The following is a 24,362-nucleotide window of genomic DNA, read 5'->3' on the forward strand; positions in this document are numbered from 1 at the left end:
ATGTCGGCAGGCGTCGCGTGGCCTCCTGGACCAGCTGTCCCAACTGCATAAATACTGTAAGTGAGCATAGCACAGTTTTCAAAATTCTTCCCCAACACCGGAAACGTTTCTCCGTCACAGATGAAGCTGCCGCAGACTTGTTGTGAACAGCTTTTGGGAAATGTCTCTCTTGGCTTCCTAGTCTTATATATATATATATATATAAATCAGTCCTAAAATTCCCAATCCAGCCCAGAATCTGATCTGGCAGCTGGTACGAAATCTCAGGCATCTGGTGAGTCTCTTGCCTGACACATTTGGGAAGGAGGGCCTAATCTGCGACAGGATGGACTTGGTGGCCAAAAATCCCGGCCAGCCAGGGTCAGCTCGCTGCCCATGACCAGAAGTTGCCAGCCTGCCGGCCCTGTGATCTGCTCACCGAACCAGGAGAGACGCACGCTCCTGATGCTACGCTTCCTGATGGGTCGTCTGGTTCAGCTTCATGAACAGTCAGGAGATGTCCAAGCATCTTCGGAAGCGTGACCCAGACAAACGGGGGCGGCGGGGGGACAGCCTGCTGTGGAAATAACTCGAGAGAGAGAGCGAAGGAGGCTGGAACAGAAGGCGGGGGCAATGAGGTCCAACTGCACTCCTGAGCGCCACACGTTCACAACAGCCCGCAGCATGGTGGCTGGCGCACAGGGACCGTGGGCTTCACGTCTTAGCTCACAGACACCGCCTCTTACAACGTCCACCCCAAAGTCCATATGGTAAGGGAGGCCCCCTGCACTCGGCGTCCTCATCCCCTCCCCACCCCACTGAAACAAGAGACTGTGACACTGGTGACAATGGGCTCCTTCCCAGGGAACCCGGGAAGGCTCCATCCCCCGGGAAGCTGTGGTTTCCCCTTAGGCAGACACCTGCCGGGCCCGGTATCCACAGCACAGAACTTGCACCAGCTCGACTGCCTTGTCCTCCCGCAGAGACTGCTGACCTGCTCCGACCCGGGCCGGCTCTGTGCAAGTTCAACTTCCGGCCGTAGGCAGCTCCTACCCTTTCCGTCCGCTCTAGACATAAGGATTCAGGCTGCGAATGTGTTTAGGTCCAACACAGGTCGGCTCCCTCTCCTTCCCAAGGACAAGAATACGAAATACACAGTTCGGGGATCTTAACTCGAGCAAGCCAGTCAAATATTTCTCAACTCGGGCTGGGCTCAGACATCACGTACGGCCCTTGTGAAATGTACGAATCCTGAAGACAGGTTTCTCCTCCACAGCTGGATGACGCGCCCATGCCTGACCCGGGATGGTGACCGCCAGCTGGGAGGGCTCCCCTCTTGTCCGCCAGAGACCCCTCCCGTGTCTCCCTGTGCCCTTCCCCTCAGGCCGCAGCGCGTGTGGTTAGAAAGCCCATTTGCTGAGGCAGGACGAGGGTGGCCCTGCTACACAGTGTCATCTCCACCGCAAGACACGTTACCCGCCTCCCACACGGCACGGGTTTCTCCCATTTTCAAACACAGGGAGCACGCAGGCGCACAACAGGGCGCGGTCAGGCAGAGCGGACAGGAGCCCTGGTGGTCAGGCGGTGTGGCTGGATGCTGTCGGTGAAAAGCTGGATACAAATCCGTGTGCTGAAAAACGCTTTCGGGAACATTCTACACGCGCGTCACCCGAGGTGATGGGGCTGCACGGGGTCGCTGTGGGCAAAGGCGGGGGCTGGGAAGGGAAGAATGAACCCCGTGAATGTCGGTGGGAAAGCTCTCAGCTGCTTACGGGAACCTGGGAGGAGGAAACCGGACCGCGTCGCTAACACACATCGAAGATGTAAGGTACAAGGTCAGGAGCGAAGAAACTAAAGGATCGTGTGGCCCAGTTTCTTCATTTCGTCCGTGAAAAACGGAGTCAAGGAGGCGAAATGATTTGTCCAAAGTCACACACAGAGAAACCGAAGAACTTATAGGCAACATGCCTAACCCCTGACGCAGACAACAGCGTGGGCAAGGCCTGGGGTGGGGGGCAGGGTGGAGGGGGGATGGGGGAGAAAGCAGGACATCTGTACAGTAAGGATGCACAAAAAAACAAACAAAAAACACAAAGTAACACACCAAAGCTAGGAGCCAAAAGGAAATGTTGTTTAAATAAGATATTTAGGTTTGAACTGGCTTTTAAAAACACCGGTGTGAAGACTGCCCCCACTTTTCCCCGCCCCAGCCACACAGTCCACCGGAATGGCAGAGCAGATTGTTTTCGGTTTTGTTTTTTTTTATCCTCACCCGAGGACATTCTTCCACTTTTTGTTCAGGTAGAGAGGGAGGGAGAGAGAGAAACGTTGACGTGAAAGGGACACATCGAGTGGCCGCCACCTGCACGACCAACCAGGGCCGGGGACAAACTGCAACCGAGGTACATGCCCTTAGCGAGAACCGAACCCGGGTCTCTCCGGACCGCAGGCCGGCCAGGTTCAGAACAGATTGTTTTTGAAGCGCCGCCCTTGTAAACGACACCGGATGCCTTCCGGTCTGCAGAGAGCGCTGGTCCCTGACAGACGAAGGCAGCGGGGCAGCCAGCGGGGCTCAGGGCGCCGAGCGCAGGCACAGACGGGGAACAGGCCGGGGCTGCGGGCTGCAGGGAGAGCTGGGGGCCCACCCACAAACCCCTCCCCTCCCCCAAGCAGCCCCTGGCAGAACCGGAAAACGCACGTCCGCATGCCCGGCAGCCCACCCGGGAGCCTCAGCCACGACGTGACAAATCCCGCGCGGCGGGCTCCCTGGGGCCCGGCCTACCTGCAGGGACTGCATGGTCCCAGGTGCACCGCCTTCAGCCTTCGGACTCCAGCAAAGGGAGCGCCCAGGACAAGGGGGCGGCACCGCCAGCCTCACTCACAGCTGCTCCACGTGGGCGGGCTCAGGCCCGGATGTCAAGGCCGCGTGCCCAGGTGTTAGGACCACGTGCCCCGGTGTCAGAGCGCGGTGCCCAGGTGTTAGGACCACGTGCCCTGGCGTCAGAGCGCATGCCCCAGGCATGGCGCGCACGGGCTCAGCTCCATGCGGCTTCCCCCCCCCCCAGCACATCGGGGGGCCGGGAGGGATTCCCAGGGATCCGAGCTGCTCCTGCCAGCTCCCCAAACCACCTGGCGCTCAGGCTGCGGAGCCTGCTTGTACGTCAGGGCGCGGAGCAACTATTTTGTCTAATTCATATAAACAAGCAGAATCAAAATGAAAAGACAGAAGAATGTCTCTCCAATGAGAGACCAAGAAAAGTGCCCAGAGAAAAAGGTCTAAGGAAATGGAGGCAAGTAGTTGGCCTGATAACAGAATTCAAGGAAACAGCCATAAACACCCTCACCACAGGCGGGGGTGGCATCGGGGAACTTGGGGAGAACGTCAGCAAAGAGTGAGGGGCACAATAAAGAACTGTGTCGATACAATGAATAGACAGCGAAGGCATGAATGAGTGGAACAACAAATCTCTCGCTCTCTCAAACCAGTACATCTTTTTAGGTTCCAAAAAAACACGTGAAAGTAAAAGGAATAGACAACCTGCTGAATGGGAGAAGATATTCACAAATGATGCATCTGACATGGAGCTAATATCCAAAAGATATAAGGAACTCATACAACTTAACACCAAAAAGAAAAAGGTGATGCAATGAAGAAGCAGGCCGATGCCCCGAGCAGGCATCTCTCCAAGAGGACACACACGCGGCCCACAGACATGTGGGAAGATGCTCCACGTCACCAGTGATGAGGCAACGTGAATCGAAGCCACGATGAGATCCCGCCTCGCCCCTCTGAATGTACCACCCATAGGTGTCCGAGCGATGACAAAAGGGAACACTTGTGCACTGTTGGTAGGGTTGCAGATGGGTGTCGCCACTGTGGAGGTCCCTCAAAGACTTAAACATAGGACGACCACATGGTCTAGCGATCCCACGTCTGGGTATTTATCCAAAACACTCATTTAAAAAGAGACACGCACCCTTGTGTTCATTGCAGTGTTATTGAGCAACAGCCAAGACGTGCAAGCAACCTAAGTGCCACCAAAGTGTCCATCCATAGACAAATGACTAAGGAAGATGTGAGATATACGTAAACACACACACACACACACACACATACACACTGCAATATTAGCAATAAAACACGAAATCTTACCATTTGCAGCCACACGGATGGACCTGGAGCAGGGATTCTCAGGCAGTGTGCTGCAGAATGGCGGTGTCCGTGTGCAGCCCAGGGCTCCCGCGCTGCCCGCGCCTTCTGCACCCTGCACGTGTCCACGGTGTGTGCCAAGGATCGGGTGGCCCAGGTCCGAGTGAGCAAAGGGGACAAACTGGCGGTCTATGAGGAGGCGCACATAGGAGGCACCTCCCCACACGGCCCGCCACGAGGGCTGGCTGTCCCTGCACACAGGTAACCTCGACGGGGAGGACCCCGCTGCACAGTGAATGGTGGAGGATGTTTTTCTTCGCAAGGCGATGCTGGGCACCGTCCCTGGCTGCCTGGCTGAGCACCGTATCCTGAGGCCCCGGGCTCAGCAGGTGGATATCTGTGCTCCGGCCCTGAGGCAGCTCTGCGCACACATCTGCTTCCTTGTGGGCCACAGTGAGACCCTGCTGCCCCACTTCTACCAGGGCCCCGACTGTGTAGAAGTACATCCAGGACATGCATCATTTTCACGCCGAGCTTTAGCCTGCAAAGGACCCACGTGTAGGAAGGGGTGGAGCAGAAAGGGGAATACACATCCCCTCAGAGCCCGCCGGCTTCGCTTTCCGAGCTGCCGTTGAATAAACGGACCGTCCGTGTACAGAGAGAACATGCGATACCTGATTATTTTGTAAGGGGCACTGACCTCTTCACCCTTAGATTGTTAAATTAAAAAAAAAAAAAAAAAAAGATGACAGCCGCCAACACAGCAACAGCCATCTGCTGTGAAAGAATCAGGTTCAGAGATTCAGAGAAGGAATCGTAGATTCATGGTTGCCTGATGGGAGGGAGAATAGGGGGAATAGGGAAAAGCAAAAAAAAAAAAAAGAGAGAGAGAGAGAAAGAAAAAGAAAAATCAATCAAACCCCGGGCAAGGTAGAATGAATCCAACTTTATCCCCATTTACCCTTTCCAATCCTTTCGCCCTCTCCACAGGATGGGGCTAAAACTCGCCTCACATTAAGGTCCTAAAGGCAAACGAATTCTAAAACTTCGGCAGAGGAGTTCTGGGGAAAATCAGGTTGTCAACACTTCGCCCTGATCAGGCAGTATTTAAAGTATCCATTTATTAGCAGGTTCACTTTTAGAGGCTGTTGGCAGCCACAGCAGGCAGCGCCCGGAGGGGGCTGGGGCAGATCCGTCCCCGGGCAGTGCTCAGACCACAGGTAGATCCCAGCCTGGGGCTGCATCTGGACTGCGCTCGGGAAGCCCGCCCGGCCCAGGGAGGGCTCCGTCCCTCCGTCCCGAGAAGGTAGGCTCCTCCGCAGTCCTGTCCGCACCCCGGGGTGTGTGTGTGTGTGTGAGGGGGGGGTGTTCTTTTGAAATAGGATCCTATGGTGTGAAGTTTCATTATTCTTAGCGGAGAGACTCGGTGCCATTTGTGTGAGCGTCCCCGGCGCGGCGGGGGATCTTGGAGGCTGTGGCCGCTGCTGCGTTCCAGCCACTGCAGCGCGGGCGACGGCAAAGGGCCTCCGGTTCTGACCATGTCTATACCATCTGACTTTCGGAAACCCACCCCGGGCCGTTGGTCTTGGGCGTGAGAGCGAGCGTGTGCCTGTTTGGGGAAGGGGTGGTCGCAGGACCGCCAGTCTCTCCAATCCGGGTACTATCTAAGCCGAGAGCAGCCAAGAGGGAAAATCAATGGTCGAAGTGACCACTGTGCCCCGGCCTTGCAAAGGGCTGCGGAGTCAGAGGCCAGCCTAGCGCACCCAGGGAAGAGGCGAGGACACCGCGCGCCCCAACTTGGCCACTGGGGGCCGCAGTCACCTTCAGCTCAGGGAGCGAGGAGACGCGAACCCTGCTGGCGGCTCCGGCCGCCGCTCCCTCCAGCGCGCAGCCTCCGCCGGCTCTGCCCCCAGCGGTGCGGCCTCGACCCGGCCCGCGGACGTGGCCTCCAGCGAGCTCTGGCGGGGCCCCTCCGCGCGCTCCAGGCTGCAGCCTCCAGCAGGGCACCCCCTTGGCGCGCCCGCCGCGCCCCTCCCCGGGCCCGCCCCTCGGTCCCCTGGGCGCGCACAGTCACTGCCCGTGCGCCCTGCCAGCCTGCGCGCCGGCGGCGCTGATGGGGAGGCCGAGCCCGGCTCTCCGCCGCGGGCTCCCCGGCCCTCGCTGCTCACTGCCCCCAAGCCCGTGACGCGGCGACACAGGCCGAGACACAAAGCCGGAGGCTGGTGCCACCCGGGACTGAGGCCCCTTCCTGGGGTCGCCGCGAGCCCCGGTGCCATGCGAGCCTGTGCTGGTTGCCCCCTGCCCGGGCGGTGCCCGCGAGCCCGCCCCGGCCGCCGTGCGCCCTCCCCCGACCCGGCCGCAGCCAGGGGGGTGCCGCGCAGGTGAGGACAGAACCCGGACTTGGGGACAGAGCTGCAGCCGCCCCAGCACGGAACCGGCTGCCTGGGCTTCGGGGCTTCGGAGTCTTCCGGAGGCGGCAGCAGAGGCCGTGCGGACCACGGCCCGAGAGGAGCTGGAGACCCGCGGGGCGGCGCGGACCCTGCTCCGGGAGCCTCGGAGGTAACTTCGGAGCCGGGGGGGCGGGGAGCGGGAGCGCACGCGTGCGTGTGGGCCGGTGCGGGGGGCGGGGGGGCACCGGAGCCGGGGCGCTGAGTGCAAGTCCGCCGAACTCCCGGCCCCGGAGCGCTGCAGACCGCGGCCCTTCCTGCTGCGCTGGGCGGCGGGAAGGGCGTGTGTGGTGGGGCGGGCTGGAGCGCACCTGGTGGACAGACCAGGGATCCGAGGAGAAGCGACGGGAAAGGAGCATCAGTGTGGGCAAGTTTCCACGGCCGAAAATTCGCCCCGCGGAAACGGCATTTGGAGGGTTAAATATACCAGCTGTGTGTGCAAAAGGCCTGCACACCCGCGCAGAGGAAGGTGGAAGCTGGACACACCCCACAGGGACGACCAGGGCATCCAGGTGGCCAGTCGAGATTTCCAGTCCTGTCCACCGACGTGAGATGGGAGTGTGGTTCTCACGAGATGGGACGGCCAACTTCACCCTCCGGAAAACAGAGGCGGGGCCTGGCCACCAGGCAGGCACACTCGCTGTCTTCCCCGCCTGCCCGCCGCGCTCCCTGGGCGGCCAGATCCCGCCGGAGCAGTCGGGTGCCTGCCCGCAGGTGCTGGGGCCTCTGGTGGCACAACTGAGGAGCGTAACCGTGTCAGTGCTCAGTCCAGCCTGGTTCCGCCGGAAGGCTGCAGCGGTGGGTGGTTGTCAGCTCAGGGACTCTCGGTGGGATTTGGTGACATTTCCGAAGGCTTCCAACCATTCCTGGTGAGGATGGGCGTTGTCTCTGGGAGGTGGCAGAGTCCATGCTGCCGCCCTCGTGGCCGTGGCTGGGAGCGGCGCTGGTGGGCTCTGCTGTGTGGACAGCTGCCGGGAGGACTCTGGCAGAGGGGTTGTCGCCAGCTATGCACCCCTCCCCGGATGGAGACGGTGGGGGGATGTCCCTCCTTCCCTCCCAGGTCTGTGACCACAGCGTCCACGGAGCCTGCCCTGCAGGAGAAGCCAGCAGACTGCGGGAGGAACTGCACCATGTCTTACAACCAGCTCCGGGCCTCCGGCTCACCGGGACTCCGGCAGAAGTGTTTTGGGCCCTGTTGACATAAGACAAAGGGGTCACAGAGAGCAGGCTGCCTGGTGCTGGAGGGACAGTCCTTTAACGGGCTTTCTTCTTGTCTGGCGGAGGAAGGTGGAACAGGAGAAGGAGGGAATCTGCAGACAGAGCAAATTTAGAGGTTTTCTTAGGTCACCGGAGCCTAGAGGGAAAACCTTAAACGTCTGAGAAAGAAGTCCGATTTTCGCTGTGTGTGTTGGAGAGATGTGTACAGATCTGGGCCCGTGTGGGAATACACGTCAGCAGCCGGAGAAAGACTACATCCGTTTATTTGCATTTCTGATGAGTTTGGGGAGGGAGCGTCCGTGGCACTTCGTACTTGGAAGACAAAGGCTCCTTTGTCGGTGGGAGTCCTGTTTGAGTTTTATGCATATAAGGCCGTTTTTTGCCCCCGGCCAGGGCTAGGTACAAGATCACCGTGACTGCTGGCTTTGAAAAGCCTTTGTATGTATTAACGCTTTGATCCTCCCTCAAGCATCCGTGCTCCCGGGAGCTCGAGCCGGCTGCTGCCTCTGTCCATCGCACACAGAACTGGGCTTCCCCAGGGTCCCCACAACAAGCTCTTTCTCCAATCTTGACAAACACGGAGCAGAAACCAGTGTTGCCGTTAGGGCTCCGTGTGCGCTGGGCAGGGCTGGGGCCGCCAGGAGAGGGAGGGGAAGGGCCTGCCCTCTGCTCCGCCGCATGAGACCTGTGTTCTCGGACCGGCTGGGACGAGGTTTCACGTTCCTCTGCGATGACCTTTTCCCCCGGACACGCGATCTCAGTCTTTGGGGTGACCGCAGGCTCGGTGTGAATGAGAGGGAGAGAGGAAGGGGGTGCAGAGACAGGCAGAGGCAGCCGGTGGCCAGCCTGACCGCTTCTGACTCCTTCCGTGGTCTCGGGGAGTTACCCGCTTCTCCGCGCGTGTGCGCGCACCTGGACACACGCGAGGGCGCCAGACCGTTCCCTTTCCCCTTCTCGCTCTCTCCTAAGAGACCCTTTAGATGAAGTCCCGTGCGAAAGTGAAGTCCACGAAACAGACTCACGAGCTGGCGAGGGGTCCGGCAGCCTGCTCACCCCGTGTGACCTCTAGAGCCTCCCTTTGGACCCCCGATGGCTTCCCTGTCTGTGGCGCCTTCGCTCCTGTGTTCGAGGTGCAGGCACCGGTGGGCTCGCGGCTGTGCGTCCGTGACACAGCCTACTCTCCTGTTATCGTTTATTTATTCATCACTGCATCATTTATTTGTCTTCTTATCCTTGCTGTTGCTTATGATTTCTCTCTTGGGGGACGACGGCAGGGGATTGATTCTGCCCGCTGTTGCCCACCCCTGTGCTGTGACACCTGGCTCTGTGTCACAGTGGGTCACACACCTTCCACCTGCACCTGCTCCTCCTCCACGGCCCTGCGACCTGAGCTCCCGGACAACCACGACCTCTCTAGCCCTAAATCTCGTGAACCTCGCGCAGTGCCTGGCCCGCCAGGAGCCCGCAGACGCCCGCGGAGTGGGCGAGGAGAGGAGGAGGGAGTGACCCGCACCGAGCGAGGTCTGACAGGCACACCCGCCGCAGTGGGAGCGGGGACTTCGACGTACCTGTGGCCCTGTTGGTAGCCCTGGGACACTGCTGGACACAGGCAGACTTTGGCTCGCTGTACGGAAACCTTTAAACTGGTCGCAGTTGTTACGTAGGAACACAGGTGCGCCGTTATCACCTCTGTCCCTAAAGAAGCTGTCCCTTCTTCCGTGTAGGATGGCGTGTGGATGTAGGATGAGATGTGGCAGGGTACTCTGCCTGGCGAGAGCCAGGTGCAGGGATGTCAGCGGGTGCCTCACCCTGTCCTACCTTTCCTCTGCTCCGTGACACTCCCAGCGCCCAAAGGGGGCTGCTCCCTCCGCCTGGGTGACGGTGCTGTGGAGCAGAGCCCCCGGCTGACACACGGGATCTGCAGCATGGAAGAGAAATAAACCATTGGTGTTTTAAGCCACTGGAACCTGGGGCTGCTTGTTGCTGCAGCAGAACACAGCCCGTCCTGACTGAAGCGACAGGCAGGGAGCTTGGCCTCGTGCTGGCTTTGATGAGAGCCTATCAGGAGAGCAGTGCTATCCGGGAAGGCCGGTGGTCGGAGAGATGGGGTTGCTTGGGGTTAGGGCCCAGGCAGATCACACGGAGGCCTACGGCTGCCATCGCTGGGGAATCTCTAGTAGTAGATCCAGGCCCGTCTTTTAGAGAAAGACCCACGGTGACCAAAAGCCTGATACACAAGCCACAAACACTGGTTTAGTAGCTCAGTGGGAAGGGAGTGAGTCTCATACATGTGTTCACTGACCAGGGAGAAATGCCCGTCAGCAGCCAGATAATGAAAAATAAACTGCCGTGCGAGGTTTGACTTGCAGCGAGGGGAGTTCGTGGAGCGAGCTGGGACACGCGAGGTCCTTCTTGACCAGCTTAGGGAACCGCCTGCCGGACAGACGGCACGCAACGCACGCACCTCCTGGAATGCCGTCCTCGGGGCGTGACTTGTTGCACACGGTGGGTGACTGTACGCTTGTCCTGGGGCTCCGAGCGTGTCCCGCACCCTCCGCCACTGTGAGGGCCCCGGCAGCCATTCCTGTTGCTTTGCCTGGGAGAACAGGTCGGAGAAGCTCTCCGCCAACGCGCCCCCTGCCGGCTCCCCACCCCGAGCATCCTCCTCGCTGTGAGTGTCTTCCCGGGACCCTTCCTGCCATTCCCTTCCCGTTCTGGGAGCCGCTGGGCCTCTGTGGCTCCCGGGCGGTGACGGCCACACCGCCGCCCGTGATGACACCGAGGTTTTGAGAAAGAAAGGTTTCACGCAGCGTGCCAAGCACGCAAGTCCTACGGCTGCTGGAGGAGACTTAAACAAACACAGCTGAGAAAATAAATCCCAGGTCAGCAGACCCTCGGAGACTGTGGGTACCAAGAACATCGGGGAAGCCCGGAGGGCGGACAGCGGTAGAAGGCCAGCCAAGAGGAGCCAGGGCTGGGGCCTGTCCAGAGCGCGTGGAAGACAATGGAGACTCGGCCAGTGTGGGTGCAGGAGGGGAGCAGGCAGTGCCCAGGTGTGCGTCCGGGGAGTGGGCTCTCCCTCCGGGTCCCCGATGCCTCTCCCACTGACCCACGAGCCCCTGGAGGAACGGGACAGTGTCCCTCCTCGTCCTGGTGACCAGCACAGGGTGTGGCGCAGGCTGGGCAGCTCAGTGAAAACTGTGGAGTGAGGGGGGACCTCTGGACGACGCGGGAGGCCCCCCCCCCGCCGGGGACACGCTGTGCAGGAAGGAAACAGCCCGAGTGAGTCGGTGCCCCACACCCTCGTCTGAGTCAGCAGCACAGTGTGGCCACGAGAAGCCCCTTGGCTGAAAGACGGTGCGACCTGAAGCCGAGTCCGGTTAAAGCCAAGTCCAGGCTCAAAGGAGCAAGGGAGAAATGTCAGCCCAACCCTCTGGGGGTGTGTGCACGGTGCAGGTGCGTTCAGACGGTGGCAGAGGTGCACTTCCTGCAAGGTGACAGGCGGTCACCAGCAACAAGACGGAAAATACCCACACCCTAAAAGCACATCCACGCTTCTAAGTATTTCTCTAAAGTACATCATTGGATACGTGTAAAAAACGTGCTACAAATACGTCTCTTCAGTGTTGTTGATAATAAAAACATCATCAATAACCTTTGCCTCCAAGCGGTTTTATAAAACTGTGGAACGTGGAAATCAGGAAACACTGTGCAGCATTAATAAACCAAGTTGCAGAAGTAGATTTATTGACATGTTTGATCTGCAAAGGCCTATTCTTGTGCGAAAATGATACATTGTAATATCAGATTGTCTACACACGCACACACCCTCTCGATACCGAAACATTAATAGTCATTGTCCCTGGGTGGTTTTTTTCCCCTACTTCTTCCTTTCAGGCCTGGTTACTTAAACATTCTGATTTTGTGATTTTCTAATAAAAAAATTAAAAGGAGAGGATTGGCCGGCCAGTGCCAGCGACAGAAACTTGGGGCAGTAAACTGTCACCTCTGATCTCTGGTTTTCTCGTCTAGAAAAGAAACACACCAGTTCTTCCTTCGGAGGTTACTGCAGGGCCAAAGCAAACACCCACTTACTCACACATCTTAGGTACAGTTCCGTGAGTTCTGGCCAGTTCGGACGGTCGCGAACCCCGGTGACACATTCCATCATCCCGGACGTCTCTCCGAGCTCCCTCGTAGCCAGCCCCTCGCCTCGCGTCCAGCCCCCCGAAACCAGACGTGTGTTTTCCAGAACGTCACTAAAATGGACTCGCACACGTGTGGCCTTTGCCTCTGGCGGCTTTCACGCGAACACAGTCCGTTGGAGGGTTGCCCACGTCAGTGCCTGTCCCAGCAGGTTGTCGCTTCTGATGGCCGAGGTGCACTCCCTTGTAAGGGTGTGTGTTCATTTCACCTCCATGTGTGTAAGACCCCGTCCATCACCACAGCCTTCGGACACGCACTCCCTCATCGGGGGGGTGTTTAAGATGTTTTGTATTTCCTCTGTTGTAAATACAATTGTGGTGAACATCTCTCTGCATAAATCGTCGTCACTGACCAATTCTTTAGGGTAGAGATTCCTGCGAAGGTCATGCAGGAATTAGAAGGTCATGCGTTATAAATGTTTTTAAAGTTCTCAATGGCCTTTTTTTTTTTATCCTCACCCGAGGACATTTTTTTCCATTTTTTGTTCAGATAGAGTGGGAGGGAGAGAGAGAGAGAGAAACATCGATGTGAAAGGGACACATCGAGTGGCTGCCACCCGCACGACCCACCAGGGCCGGGGACAAACTGCAACCAAGGTACGTGCCCTTAGCGGAACCGAACCCGGGTCTCTCTGGACCGCAGGCCGACGCTCCAACCGCTGAGCCAAACCGGCCAGGGCCCCACTGGCATTTTTACCCACTAACACATCCTCCCTGGCGTTTCCGTGCGGGGCTCACAGCAAGCTGGACTGAGAACGCCGGTGTTTGTAACCCTCTCCCCTCCTCTCTTTTCCGATGCTGTCGCCGCAGAGTCGGCGCGAAGCTCCCGTGCAGCCGGAGAGCCTCGGACCTCACAGCATGGAGGCCGGGCAGGAAGCGTCCCTGTTCCTGGTGAAGATCCTGGAGGAGCTGGACACCAAGCAGAACACGGACTCCTACCAGGACCTGTGCAAGTCCCTGTGCTCCCGCTTCGACCTGCCCCAGCTCGCCAAGCTGAGAAGCGTGCTCTTCTACACGGCTTGCCTCGACCCCAACTTCCCAGCCACGCTCTTCAAAGACAAGATGAAGTGCGCCGGGAACAGCCAGCAGTCCAAGAAAATCATGGTGGCCGCGGATGTCGTGACCATCTTCAACCTAATCCAGATGAACGGCGGCACCGCCAAGGAGAAGCTGCCCGCCGGCCGGCAGAAGGGGCGCAAGAAGGAGGCGTCCTTCGAGTCGTGCCGGTCGGACGCGGAGGTCTGCGGGGCGGCCGAGTGTGAGCCCCTGAACTGTGAGCTGGGCGACGGGCCCTTCGGCCAGGGCTACCCCGCCAGGCAGCCGTCCAAGTGCCGGAAGATGGACTGCCCGCAGTTTGTGCCCGCCTCCGAGCCCAACTTCTTGCTGGGAGTCAGCAAAGAGGCGAAAGCCCGCGCCACCTCCCTGGACAGGCTGCAGGCCCTCGCCCCGTACCCCCTGGCCAGCCCTCAGCCCTGTGAGATGCAGAGGACCTACTTCCCCATGAACATCGAGAGCGACCCGCTCTCGGACCAGGACTCGCTGCCCATCACCCCGGGCCTCAAGGAGACGCTCCTGTCCGGCGACGAGCCCTTCGGGGTCCAGTCCTGTGTCCAGAAGAGGCACATCTTCAAGGAGGATTTTCACAATCTGATGACTGTGTCCCCCGGTTTGGTTGGCGCAGATAACGAGGCAGAGGGGGAGCACGGGGAACCCCAGACCCGGAAGGAGCCCCACAAGACACCCTTCTTTAATCACAGCTTCGAAATGCCCTACAACAGCCAGTACCTGAACCCCGTGTACTCCCCTGTCCCTGACAAAAGGCGGGCGAAGCATGAGAGCTTAGACAACCTTCAAGCCTCCACGTATTTCGGGCCGACTCCCGTGTTGGGGACCCCGGACGCCAGGCGCTGTCCCGGGAGGCCTGGCAAGCAGACCCCCTGGCCAGCCAAAAGCTGGAGCCTAAACACAGAAGAAGTCCCCGACTTCGAACGGTCCTTTTTCAACAGAAACCCTTCCAAGGAGAAGCTACGCTATCCGAATCCCAGCAGCCAGACCCCCAGCTTCCCAGCCCTGGACCAGCACCCCGCTTACCTCATACCAAACGAGCCACAGCCGATGCTCCCTGCTGGCTACGCGGCAAAACCCAACGGGCTGAAGCCTACGGAGCTCCCGTCCCCCGTTGACGTGGAGAAGCACGAACCGGTGAAAAAGTTCAAAGACAAGAGCATCAGCTGCACCAGCGGGCAGCTCAGCTCCGACACCAGCAGCGTGGGCACCCAGACCGAGCAGCGTGTGCTGGAGCCCAAGAAAGGCAAAGACCCGTGCGCCTCGGGGCAGGGCCAGTACGGGGACAGGCACGCCACGAAGCAGTCCGACGACGACTCGGAGATCGTCAGCGACGACATCAGCGACATCTTCCGATTTCTTGACGACATGAGCGTCAGCGGCTCGACCGGAGTGATACAGTCGTCCTGCTACAACAGCACGGGGTCCTTGTCTCAGCTTCACAAGTCGGACTGTGACAGTTCGCCAGAGCACAACGTAACCAAAATCGCCAACGGGCTCCCCGGCAGCAAAGGAGAAAAGGGCAACCGGCCCAAGAACAGCCACCACTCGGAAGAGGAGTTGAAGACCAGTGTGTGCAAACTGGTGCTCAGGATTGGGGAGATCGAGCGGAAGCTCGAGTCGCTGTCGGGGGTCCGAGAGGAAATCTCCCAGGTCCTGGGCAAACTAAATAAATTGGATCAGAAGATGCAGCAGCCCGAGAAGGTGAGTGTGCAGATAGACCTGCATTCCTTGACCAGCGAGGCTCCGTCGGACGAGAGTGCCTCTCCCCGCATGTTCCACACACACGGCGGCTCCCGTGGACCCAAACTGGAGAACAGCACCGACTGGTGCTGCTCGGACGCCAGCGGAAGCAACAGCGAGAGCCTTCGCGTCAAGGCCTTAAAGAAAAGCCTCTTCACCAGGCCGTCCTCGAGGTCACTGACGGAGGAGAACAGCGCCACAGAATCCAAAATCGCCAGCATCTCCAACTCGCCCAGGGACTGGCGCACCATCACGTACGCCAGCCGCGGGGCCCCCGCCGAGGAGGAGATCAAGGACAGAGGCCCCGGAGACAGCAAGGACTGGCATCGAAAATCCAAAGAGGTAATTTAAAACTACGCTCACATACCCGGGCACGCAGCGGTGCATTTCCCAGCCTCGGATGTGCCCAAAACGAGAAAGACGCCCCCCCTCCACGCGCCAGCTGCCCGCTGGGACTGGCCGGCCTTGCACGGGGGGCAGAGGGTGGAGCGCAGGCAGGCTGTCCGCGGGTGTGGGGGGCAGGTCCTCACGGGGAGGACAGGGACTGGGCAGGCCCACGTCACAAGGACGTCCTCCCGTCCCTTCAGAGAACACGCGTGACATGACGTGAAAGTCCCTTTGGTGGACTTCGGTGCACGTGTGGCGTTCCTTGTTATTAGCTTATTTTTGTTCATTGCCTGAGGATGTTGCTATTGGTTTGTTTCTCAGAGTGGAGGGAGGGGAGGAAGGGAGGCAGAGAAACATCGATGTGAGAGAGACACATCCACTGGTTGCCTCCCGCCTGACCCCGACCAGGGCGGGGGATCGAACGTGCAGCCCAGGTACGTGCCCCTGACCGGGGGTCCAACCTGTGACCTGCTCTGACCGGCCACCAGGGCACGGCGTCCCTGTTGAAAAGTTTCAGCGTTTGCATGGTAAGGTCGATAGATGGCTGGTGAAGGGAATGAGAAATAAGGAAATCACACCCGAGCACAGCGACACCTGTGGTGGCGTCTTCCTTTGCTTCGTAGCTTCTTCCTACAGAAGTGCGTTCTGGTCCGTGTTGCTGCCCTGGCTGTCAGCTCTCACACACACATGTGCACACACACACACACACACAGGCACGTACACACACACACATGCCCACATGCACACATGCGTGCGTGCACATGCACTGCACACGCATGCCGTACACATGCATGCACACGTGCATGCACGCACGCACATGCACACATGCATGCACACACTCTCTCCATTCTTGTCTTGTCTGCCATGAGGGGCCGTGTCGCGGCAGGTGTGGGTGCTCCTCTTCATGGGTCACAGAGAGCCCCCTCAGGCGGAAAGGGCACGGTTTCAGTTTGTTGTGTGCCTCGTCCCTGGTTTGAAAGGTCAGTGGACGCACCAGGCGCCTCCGAGGTCCGAGGGGACCCGGCGAACAGAGAGGAGGAGGGGAGGGTGTGGGCTGCAGACAGGCAGAGCCACTCCGTGGCCGGGTGCAATGATGCCGAGACCAGCCCGGGAGCCTGGGCTCTCAGGACCTTTTCAGGGTCCAACGTGGGAGAAAAGAGTCCATTTGGAAAGTGATTGTTTTTTCTCTGATCCCAAAGAAACCTGTCTGTGCCAGGCTCTCTCTGTCCTTACAAGGCGCGTGGGGAGAGGAGGCTGGGGCAGCACAGGCCGCTGCTCCCACGATGCCCAGCTCCTCTGGTCATTATCGTTGTCCCTGAGCCGCTAGCGTCCGGCCAGCATTGGCAAGTGACCACTTAGAGGACTCGAGCCTCAGGCTCTTCTGCAGAAACAGTGAGGTTCACGGAACTGGCCACGCTCCAATCCCAGAGCCTCGTGAAGCCAACAGAGAGACACCAGCTTAGGGAAGACCCACGGGAAGTGCTCAAAGCCGGTCTTCACTTGGCCACCTACTCTGACCCCACGTCTCCCTCTGGGCAGACGGCTCTTGCCACCTCTGGGCCGCGGAGACCCATGGTGGTGACAGCCTCCTGCCCGCCATCTGAGCTGCGGTCCCACGTCTCAAACTGCTCCAGGCCAGTTCCCGTCTCGACAGGGTACACTCGGCTCCTTGAATGCCAGTGTCCCCTCTCCGCCCCATTCTGGGGTCACCACTCTATCAGCCCCCAGGCTGAAGAGGCCTCAGACCTGTGGCCGCCCGGGCCGGCTTGCTCACGTCCGGTCCAGCCTTCAGTCCGTGGATCTGCCTTCTGGGCGTGCCCTGCAGCTTGGCCTCCGTCCATTTAAGTTCATCCCCACGCCCACCACACAGTCGCACCCTGAGCACACCGCTCCTGGGACCTGGGGCACAGGTACCCCCAGTCTCTTCGCTCACCCCCCTTCCCTGCCCTCCCGAAGTCTGCTGGCCTTGCTGGAGCCACTCGGGGGTGTGCGGTGCCTCGGGTCCCCACTCTTCCTTCGCTCTTTGCTTCGGTGACAAGCGTCAGACCCCTCGAGCCCAGTGAACCCCCGACCTCCCTAACAGGAGGGCCTTGTCCCCCAGACGGCCCTGCTCTGCCCTGGGGCCTGCCTGCTTGCAGCAGCGCCCACTCCTTGCTCCGTGCCTCGCTCGCTTGGCACCAACTGTCGTGGCTGGGCCCGACCCTCCGCGAGACCCTTCTTCACGGGACGCACCGCTCCCGTGCTGGCCTGGGTCCCGTGTTCCCCTCAAGGCCTCTTCCTGCTTCGGGCTGGAATCTTCCCCGAGGATCCCTGCTGGTGTCTGACCTCTAGCCCTCACGGTGTGTTCAGACCGAGTAGATTAAACTTGCATTTAAAGACCTGCTCGGTGTCTGCTTGCCGCCCAGTGAGCACGCGGCCCTCGGCGTGGGAGCGCGCGGCAGGAGCGCGCGGCAGGTGTGCTCGGCAGGGAGGTCCATCCAGGTCCGGAGCCCGGCCGCCCCACGTACTGCCTGGGAGACACTGGGTCCGTCTCTCGCCTCTCTGACCAGAGCTTCGCACCCACAGCGGGGACAACGGCGGCAGCCTCCGGAGGTCACCGAGCGGATGAACGGAGACGGTGCGCGGTCAGCACTGAGCCCCGCCCTCGGTGGGCGAACTCGGGGCGTGGTGTCGGGTGGTGGTAACGAGCAGACTTCGTCAAATCAGTGAACCCTCTCAGAGGCCCTTGGCGACGCGGAGTTAGAGCAGGAGAGGCAGCCTCACTTTCTGTTTGGGTTGGGCCGAGCCACCCGTCTCTGCATCGGTAGCGGCATCTTGGTCGTGGAGGCAGGACATGGCGCCTGTATTCCAGAGCCCAGGGGCCCGCACACCGGAGGGCGGGCCTGCGTGGGGGAGCGACTTGGCGGGAGGGGCAGACGTGGCCGGGCCTGCCCTCAGGAGCTCCCCGGCCAGCGGAGACCGATGGGCAGACGGCGGTTCCAGGTCGGCGGGACGGTGTTGGCGGCAGAGGTGGGCACTGACCCAGTCTCGGTGGGTCCAGGAGTGCTTCCTGGAGGCAGAGGCATTACGCAGAGGTCGCAGGGCCTGGAGGTTAGGGTTAGAAAGTCTCAGAGGACCCTAGCGGTAACGGGCTTTACTGAGAACAGGGCCCTGGTACGCACGTCAAGGACCGAGAACCAAAGTGACGGCCGCTGGGTTGGGCACCGTCCTACCTCCACGCAGCTGTCCACCCTGCCGTCCAGGTCGTGAAGGCCATGCCGCTGTCTCTGAAGACCACCAGCGGCTCCCAGCGTGTCCTTGCTGGCTTCTTCCTTCCGGAGAAGCCGTGCGACTTCCACAGGCTCCCGGACGGGAGACCCACGACTTTTTTTTGGCTGTTCCCCCTCACCTCGGGATATTTTCCCACTGATTTTTTTAGAAACAGTGGGAAGGAGTGGGGAGGGAGAGAGAGAGAAACAGGGATTGGTTGCCTCTCTCACGACCCCCACTGGGGCAGGGGATCAGACCTGCAACCCAGCAATCGAACACGCCACCCTCCTGTGCGCGGGTCGCCGCTCTAACCACTGGGCCACCAGCAGAGCCACCCAGGTCGTACTCCTGGGTGCCAGGTACAAATTGCTAAAGGAAAGAGGGGCCCTCACGGTGACACAAAGATTCCCTGAAGCCAGGTGGTGAGGTTCACTGCCTCTCCACCGGGGCAGCTGGGGCCCGGGGCCCAGTCCTCGCTCCAGGTCCTCACCGGTGGGGGGTCGGCCAGAGCCCTGATGGGTGGGGGCTGACAAAGCCGGCTCTCCCCGGCACAGACGGTCCGCTCACGGCCGGGCTGCTCTGTGTTGTTTGTGGGTAACTGCATTTTGCTACCTGGGTGTCTCCGGGGCCTCGGGGTGCAGGCTGGCGGCTGCCCGGCTGGTGTGAACCCGCCGGCCTCTGTGCCCCCTGCAGGCGGACAGGCAGTACGACACCCCCCACCAGCACCGCAGGCCCAAGCAGCCCAAAGACGGCTTCCTGGTGGAGCAGGTGTTCAGCCCGCACCCCTACCCCGCCTCCCTCAAGGCCCACGTGAAGAACAACCCTCTGTACACCGACATGCGGCTGACCGAGCTGGCCGAGGTGAAGCGGGGCCAGCCTTCCTGGACCGTCGAGGAGTACACCCGCAACTCCGGCCACAAGGGCAAGCTCACCGCCCTGGACCTGCAGGTGAGCGTCCGGAGGTCCCGGGAGGGGGGTGGCTGCCACGCCCTACAGTGCCGGGAGGGGCCGCCGTGGCCCAGGCCACCCTGTGCCCTCAGCACAGCTCCTGGCCCCCCCACGGGGTCCGGAACCTTCTCGGAGCCCAGAGTTACCAAGGGGGCTGCTGCTGTGCTGTTGGCTCCCGATGCCTCCTGGACTTGCTGACGCGGACCCTTCGATTGGCTAACGATGCGGTTAAGACGCCACACCCAGTGTCGGTTCTCCTGTCTGCTCCCCAGACCTGAGCCGGTCTGTTCCCTGAAAAACGAGCTGATTTCTCCTTCTGTCTGTAGCACGTGGGGTAAACTGAGGTGGGAGCCCAGCTATGGACTATGTTTCCATGCGAGGCAGCCCCGGGTAAGACCGTGTAGAGGAGCCGAGGCTGCTGTCTGCTCACGGCGGGCAGGGGCGGGGGGGGGGCGGCCACACGTCCATGTGGGGCAGCTCCCCTGGTGCCTTCCCACTGCGGCTGTCTGTGTCCCCGCATCCCCACGTCCCCACAGGGGCACCGGAGACACCGGTCTCCACCTGCGGCCTGAGCTCCCTGGGCAGTGGGGCCACAGTCCCAGCGGGGCCAGAGGAAGTCGCTGACAGGGCCTGGGGAGATGCAGTGGGGGTGGCGGGGCCCCCGAGTGTCCTCGCTGTGGGAGGGCGGGGTGCAGAGGGAGCCCGGGCAGCCTGGCGCCGTGGCCGCGTCACCTGCCGGAGCCTCGGCTCCCTCGCCCGCTGAGCGGGCTGACCGTGCGCGGCGGGCAGAGCCTCGTGAGGACCAAGAGCAGTGAGTTACTGCCTGGCAGCCTGCGCACTGAGGAGGCGCCGGGGGCCGATGAGAGGACGCAGAGGTCCGCCTGCGCGCAGCGTGTTCCCTCAGCGCCTCCGGCCCAGCACAGGGGTGCGGGCAGGGTGGCAGATGGGGACATCGGTCAGGATCCACCCGGACCGCCCATGACGGGTCCTCTGCCGCTTCCACCGCCCCATCGTTCTGTGGTGACAGTGCAGGGGAACCCATGTCCCCAACACGACCGCCATGACGGCAGGGGCAGCTCTGCCCAGACCCGAGAGCGAGGGGGGCAGCCACTCCTCCTGGCCCCCACCTCCCGCCCAGCAGGTCCCCGGGCACGGCCTGGCCCACTTCCCTCCGGCACTTCTGCTCCTGTCACCGTCCCCGTGGGGCCTCACGCAGCCACGCTCCTGGGCGTCAGGACTGCGCTAGGGAGTCAGAGAGAACCTGCCGGGGGGGGGGGGGCTCAGCCGGTGCACCGCTCACACCGTGACGCCCCGAAAGGGGCCGGTTGAGGGAGCGCCCGACAGATGGAGAAGCATCTTTTCGTGGTTGCCGTTAATCCTCACCCGAGGATATTTATGCATCAATTTTTAGTTAGAGGGGAAGGGAGGGCGGGCGAGAGAGATAGAAACATAGATGAGACAGACACCTCCATTGGTTGCCTCCCGCAGGACGCTGACTGGGGCCAGGAATTGCACCTGCAATCCAGGTGCGTGCCCTTGACCAGGGATTGAACCCGAGACCCCTGGTCTGTGGGCCGATGCTCTAACCCTGAGCCGAAAAGGCCAGGGCAAAAAACATCTTTTTAAAGTTCGGGGAAGGAGGCTGGGAATCTGGCGCCTGCAGGTACGTGCGGTGTTAAGGTGCCAGTTACGAAGACGGAGTGTAAAGAGTGAAGGTCGGACTGGAGCCTCGGGCGACCTCACTCAACACTGCCAAGGACGGCGCGGCCGGTTGTGCCGCTGAGGAAGCTGCTCGGCAGCCTCGCGAGGGTGTCGGCAGCTCGGCTGAGCGCCCGGCCGCGGTTTCAGAAGCTTGGGCTCCGACCAGGGGCGGCAGGAGCACCTGTACAGCCCTCATGGGGTCCCTGGGTGCCCGCCTGGGGCGCGAGGGAGGTGCTGGCCCTGCCCCGCTCCCCTCGTGGGGATGCTGATTAGAATCCGTGTGCTCGCCCGGGTCCCTCAGAATCCTGGTGCCATTTGCCTGCAGCTGGTGAAAAACCTGATGGAAACGTTCTGTTCCCCAGGCTGACTCCCCGCTTCCTTCTGTCTGAGCGGGAGGGAGCAGCGGAGCTGGTGCGCGGTCTACACGCCGCACACTCTGGCGCCAGCTGTGGGGGCGGAACACAGGAGGCTGTGGCCGGGCCAGCTTCCCGGCGCCCGGGCAGGGGGGCTGCAGGTCCAGCCTTCCACCCGCCACCTTGGGGGGTGTGTCCGGCACACGGCTCCAACACACGTGCCCCTTGGGCCCGTCCCTCCCTCTGCGTGTCCATTAAACTGCCCAGGGAGACAGATGATGCCAAGTGCCCGCGGATGGCAGAGGTTAGGAGGGGCCCTTTGGCTCCAGCATAGAAAGACACGTGTTGTCACAGCCAGAGCTGGGCCATCGCAGAACAGCTCCGGGCAGCTCCGCAGACCAGGCTCCGGGAACCAGCAGAGGCGGAAGGAAGGGTCGGACAGAGCGCCCTGTGCAGAGGACTTCTCCGTCACCAACAGTGTCTGGTTTCTTGTGAGGGGATCCTGGGCGGCCGGTACTGCTTTCTCTTCCAGACGACAACAGTCTTTCCGCATCACGCCTCATGCGGAAGGGGGCCTCACTCCCCCTCTCTTCCTATTGCGAGTTCGTGCGGACACTTTTTTGTTTTTTGTTCAGAGTGGGAGGGAGAGAGAGGGAGGGAGAGAGAGAGAGAAACATCGATGTGAAAGGGACACATCGAGTGGCTGCCACCCGCACGACCAACCAGGGCTGGGGACAAACTGCAACCGAGGTACATGCCCTTAGCGGGAACCGAACCCGGGTCTCTCTGGACCGCAGGCCGACACTCTAACCACTGAGCCAAACCGGCCAGGGCTAAAATTCTAGTCTGACAATCTTTGTCTTTTTTTTTTTTCTTTATTGAATTTAGAGAAAGAGGAAGGGAGAGGGAGAGAGACAGAAATATTGATGAGCAAGAACATCGACTGGCTGCCTCCTGCACGCCCCCCACTGGGGATCAGGCCCACAACCTGGGCATGTGCCCTGACCGGGAATCGAACTGGCGACCTCTTGGAGCAGGGTCGACGCTCAACCACTGAGCCACACTGGCCGGGCTCAACAGGTGTTTGAAATAGAAACATTTTATGTTTGGTTTGAGCTGCGTGTCTGGGAGGTGCCTTTGATTGTTGGTTTTAGTAGATGTTTTTCGGAGGAAGGGGGACTGAAGCCCAGCACTGTGCATAGACGCGGGCCGGCTCCATTCTCTGGGGCTCCGTGGGGAGTATTTCTCGGTGACATCCTGTTTCTCTGCAGGGGCCCCGCCCGCCCTGGGTTGTGTGCCCTTGGATTCCAGTCTCATGTTTCTTGGTCCTGTTTTGCTTCCTTATCTGCAGACGGCCCACAGGTCTCCTGGGTCAAAGCATGACGAGCCCGTCGTAAGAGAGGGGCAGGCGGTCTGGGTTGTGGGGGAGCCCGGACGCACGGCCGCCTCCTGCCACCTGCACCAGGAGGGATGACCGTCAGGATGTCTGTGACCTAGTTCCAAGTGTCCTCCACACCTCTAACATCTCCTCTTCGCTTTCAGACCCAAGAATCTTTAAATCCGAACAACTTAGAGTATTGGATGGAAGACATTTACACTCCAGGCTACGACTCGCTCCTGAAACGGAAAGAAGCCGAGTTCAGGAGAGCCAAGGTCTGCAAGATCGCGGCTCTGGTCGCGGCCGCCGCCTGCACGGTCATCCTCGTCATTGTGGTGCCCATTTGCACGATGAAGTCATGAGCCCGGGGCCGCCCGCGTCTTCCTCCGCGGTTCAGGTCAGGGGGCAGCGTGGCAGCCGTCGGTGGAGACAGCGACGGAATCACGGGGGCGTTTCTGTGAACGCGGGGGACGGCGGCTTCCGGAAGCGCTGTGCAGAGACGCCCACCCGCCCGTGGGCTTGGGCTTCATGGTACTCCGATGCATTTTTAGACGTGCAATAGCTTTTTCTACCAAAAGAATGTAATGAACTATCAGTGAGACACACTGAATTACAAGCAAAAAAAAAAAAAAGACAGGAACGTAAATGAGCTCCTTTCCGTTTTGACGAGGCTTCCTGGTGGGGCCTTGGTTACACAGAAGACACTGGATGCACACCTTGGGGGAGGCTGCAGGGTGTGTCCCAGGTGACGCTACTTGTCTGCTGACTTTCATCAAGGGCTGTGGACTCCTCACTCTTGCCCTTCTGTGGTCATTGTCACGCACTTCGCCGCAGATCCTCGTGGGACCCTTGGCGACAGTAGGAAGGAGCTGAACTGCCGATCAGGCGGGGCAGGAAGTGCGCTCTGCTCTGCTCCAAGGCCCTCCGGTCTCCACCCCGCCGTGGCAGGTCACCGTGTGCGGATGATGGCCACCCCGCAAGGCTCCCCCTCCCTGCCTTGGTGTGTGGCCCAGATGCTCCGCGCCTCACTCGTGAGTGGAAGAGTTTGGAACTTGTCCTCGTGCCTTGAAGAGAAGACACCACGGCTGCACTTGGACCTTCTAGGTGTAAACCCCCGAGGGCAGCCAGGTCCAGGGGCTCGGTCGATTTTGAAAGCTCGTCAAGACCACGGTAAAGGCACCGAGCGGTCAGCCCAGCACCGAGCCCAGAGCGCCGAATGCCGGGCAGCTGTGCGAAGGCCGTGGCCATGTAGCCGTTTGTCTGTCTGTGTACACGTCTGTCTAAACACCGAGTCTCGGTTTCTCGTCCTCCCGGTTGGGTGACACGGCAACAAGAGCACAGGAAACGCGGTGGCCCCTCTGGAGTGCGTCTCGGCGTCCACCGGTCGAACGGTGCTTCGACACCACGGGACGGAATCTGTTCGGTGTTCGACGCTAACGTCCAGTCACAGGTGAGAGGCGGTGATGGACAGAAACCAGCCCGCCTGGTGCTGATGAGAACATGTGGGCAGCGAGAAGAACCACTGGACGACAGAGCGAC

General features: G+C 60.5%; 1 protein-coding gene across 1 annotated transcript; it reads left to right on the top strand.

The window, feature by feature from the left end:
* Nucleotides 1–12,857: 12,857 nt before the first annotated feature.
* On the top strand, nucleotides 12,858–23,185 carry MINAR1 (membrane integral NOTCH2 associated receptor 1). Its single transcript, XM_036277796.1, has 3 exons — nucleotides 12,858–15,149; nucleotides 19,137–19,391; nucleotides 22,988–23,185. Exons 1-3 carry the CDS (start codon nucleotides 12,858–12,860, stop codon nucleotides 23,183–23,185), a joined length of 2,745 nt encoding a protein of 914 aa, XP_036133689.1.
* The last annotated feature ends 1,177 nt before the right edge of the window (nucleotides 23,186–24,362 follow it).

The sequence above is a fragment of the Molossus molossus genome, unplaced genomic scaffold, assembly GCF_014108415.1.
Source record: "Molossus molossus isolate mMolMol1 unplaced genomic scaffold, mMolMol1.p scaffold_m16_p_24, whole genome shotgun sequence".
Lineage (NCBI taxonomy): Eukaryota > Metazoa > Chordata > Mammalia > Chiroptera > Molossidae > Molossus > Molossus molossus.

Coding starts and splice junctions, on each gene's coding strand:
- MINAR1 (XM_036277796.1), top strand. CDS start 12,858: ATGGAGGCCGGGCAGGAAGCGTCCCTGTTCCTGGTGAAGATCCTGGAG. Junction 15,150..19,136: donor GGCATCGAAAATCCAAAGAG/GTAATTTAAAAC, acceptor TGCCCCCTGCAG/GCGGACAGGCAGTACGACAC. Junction 19,392..22,987: donor TCACCGCCCTGGACCTGCAG/GTGAGCGTCCGG, acceptor CTTCGCTTTCAG/ACCCAAGAATCTTTAAATCC.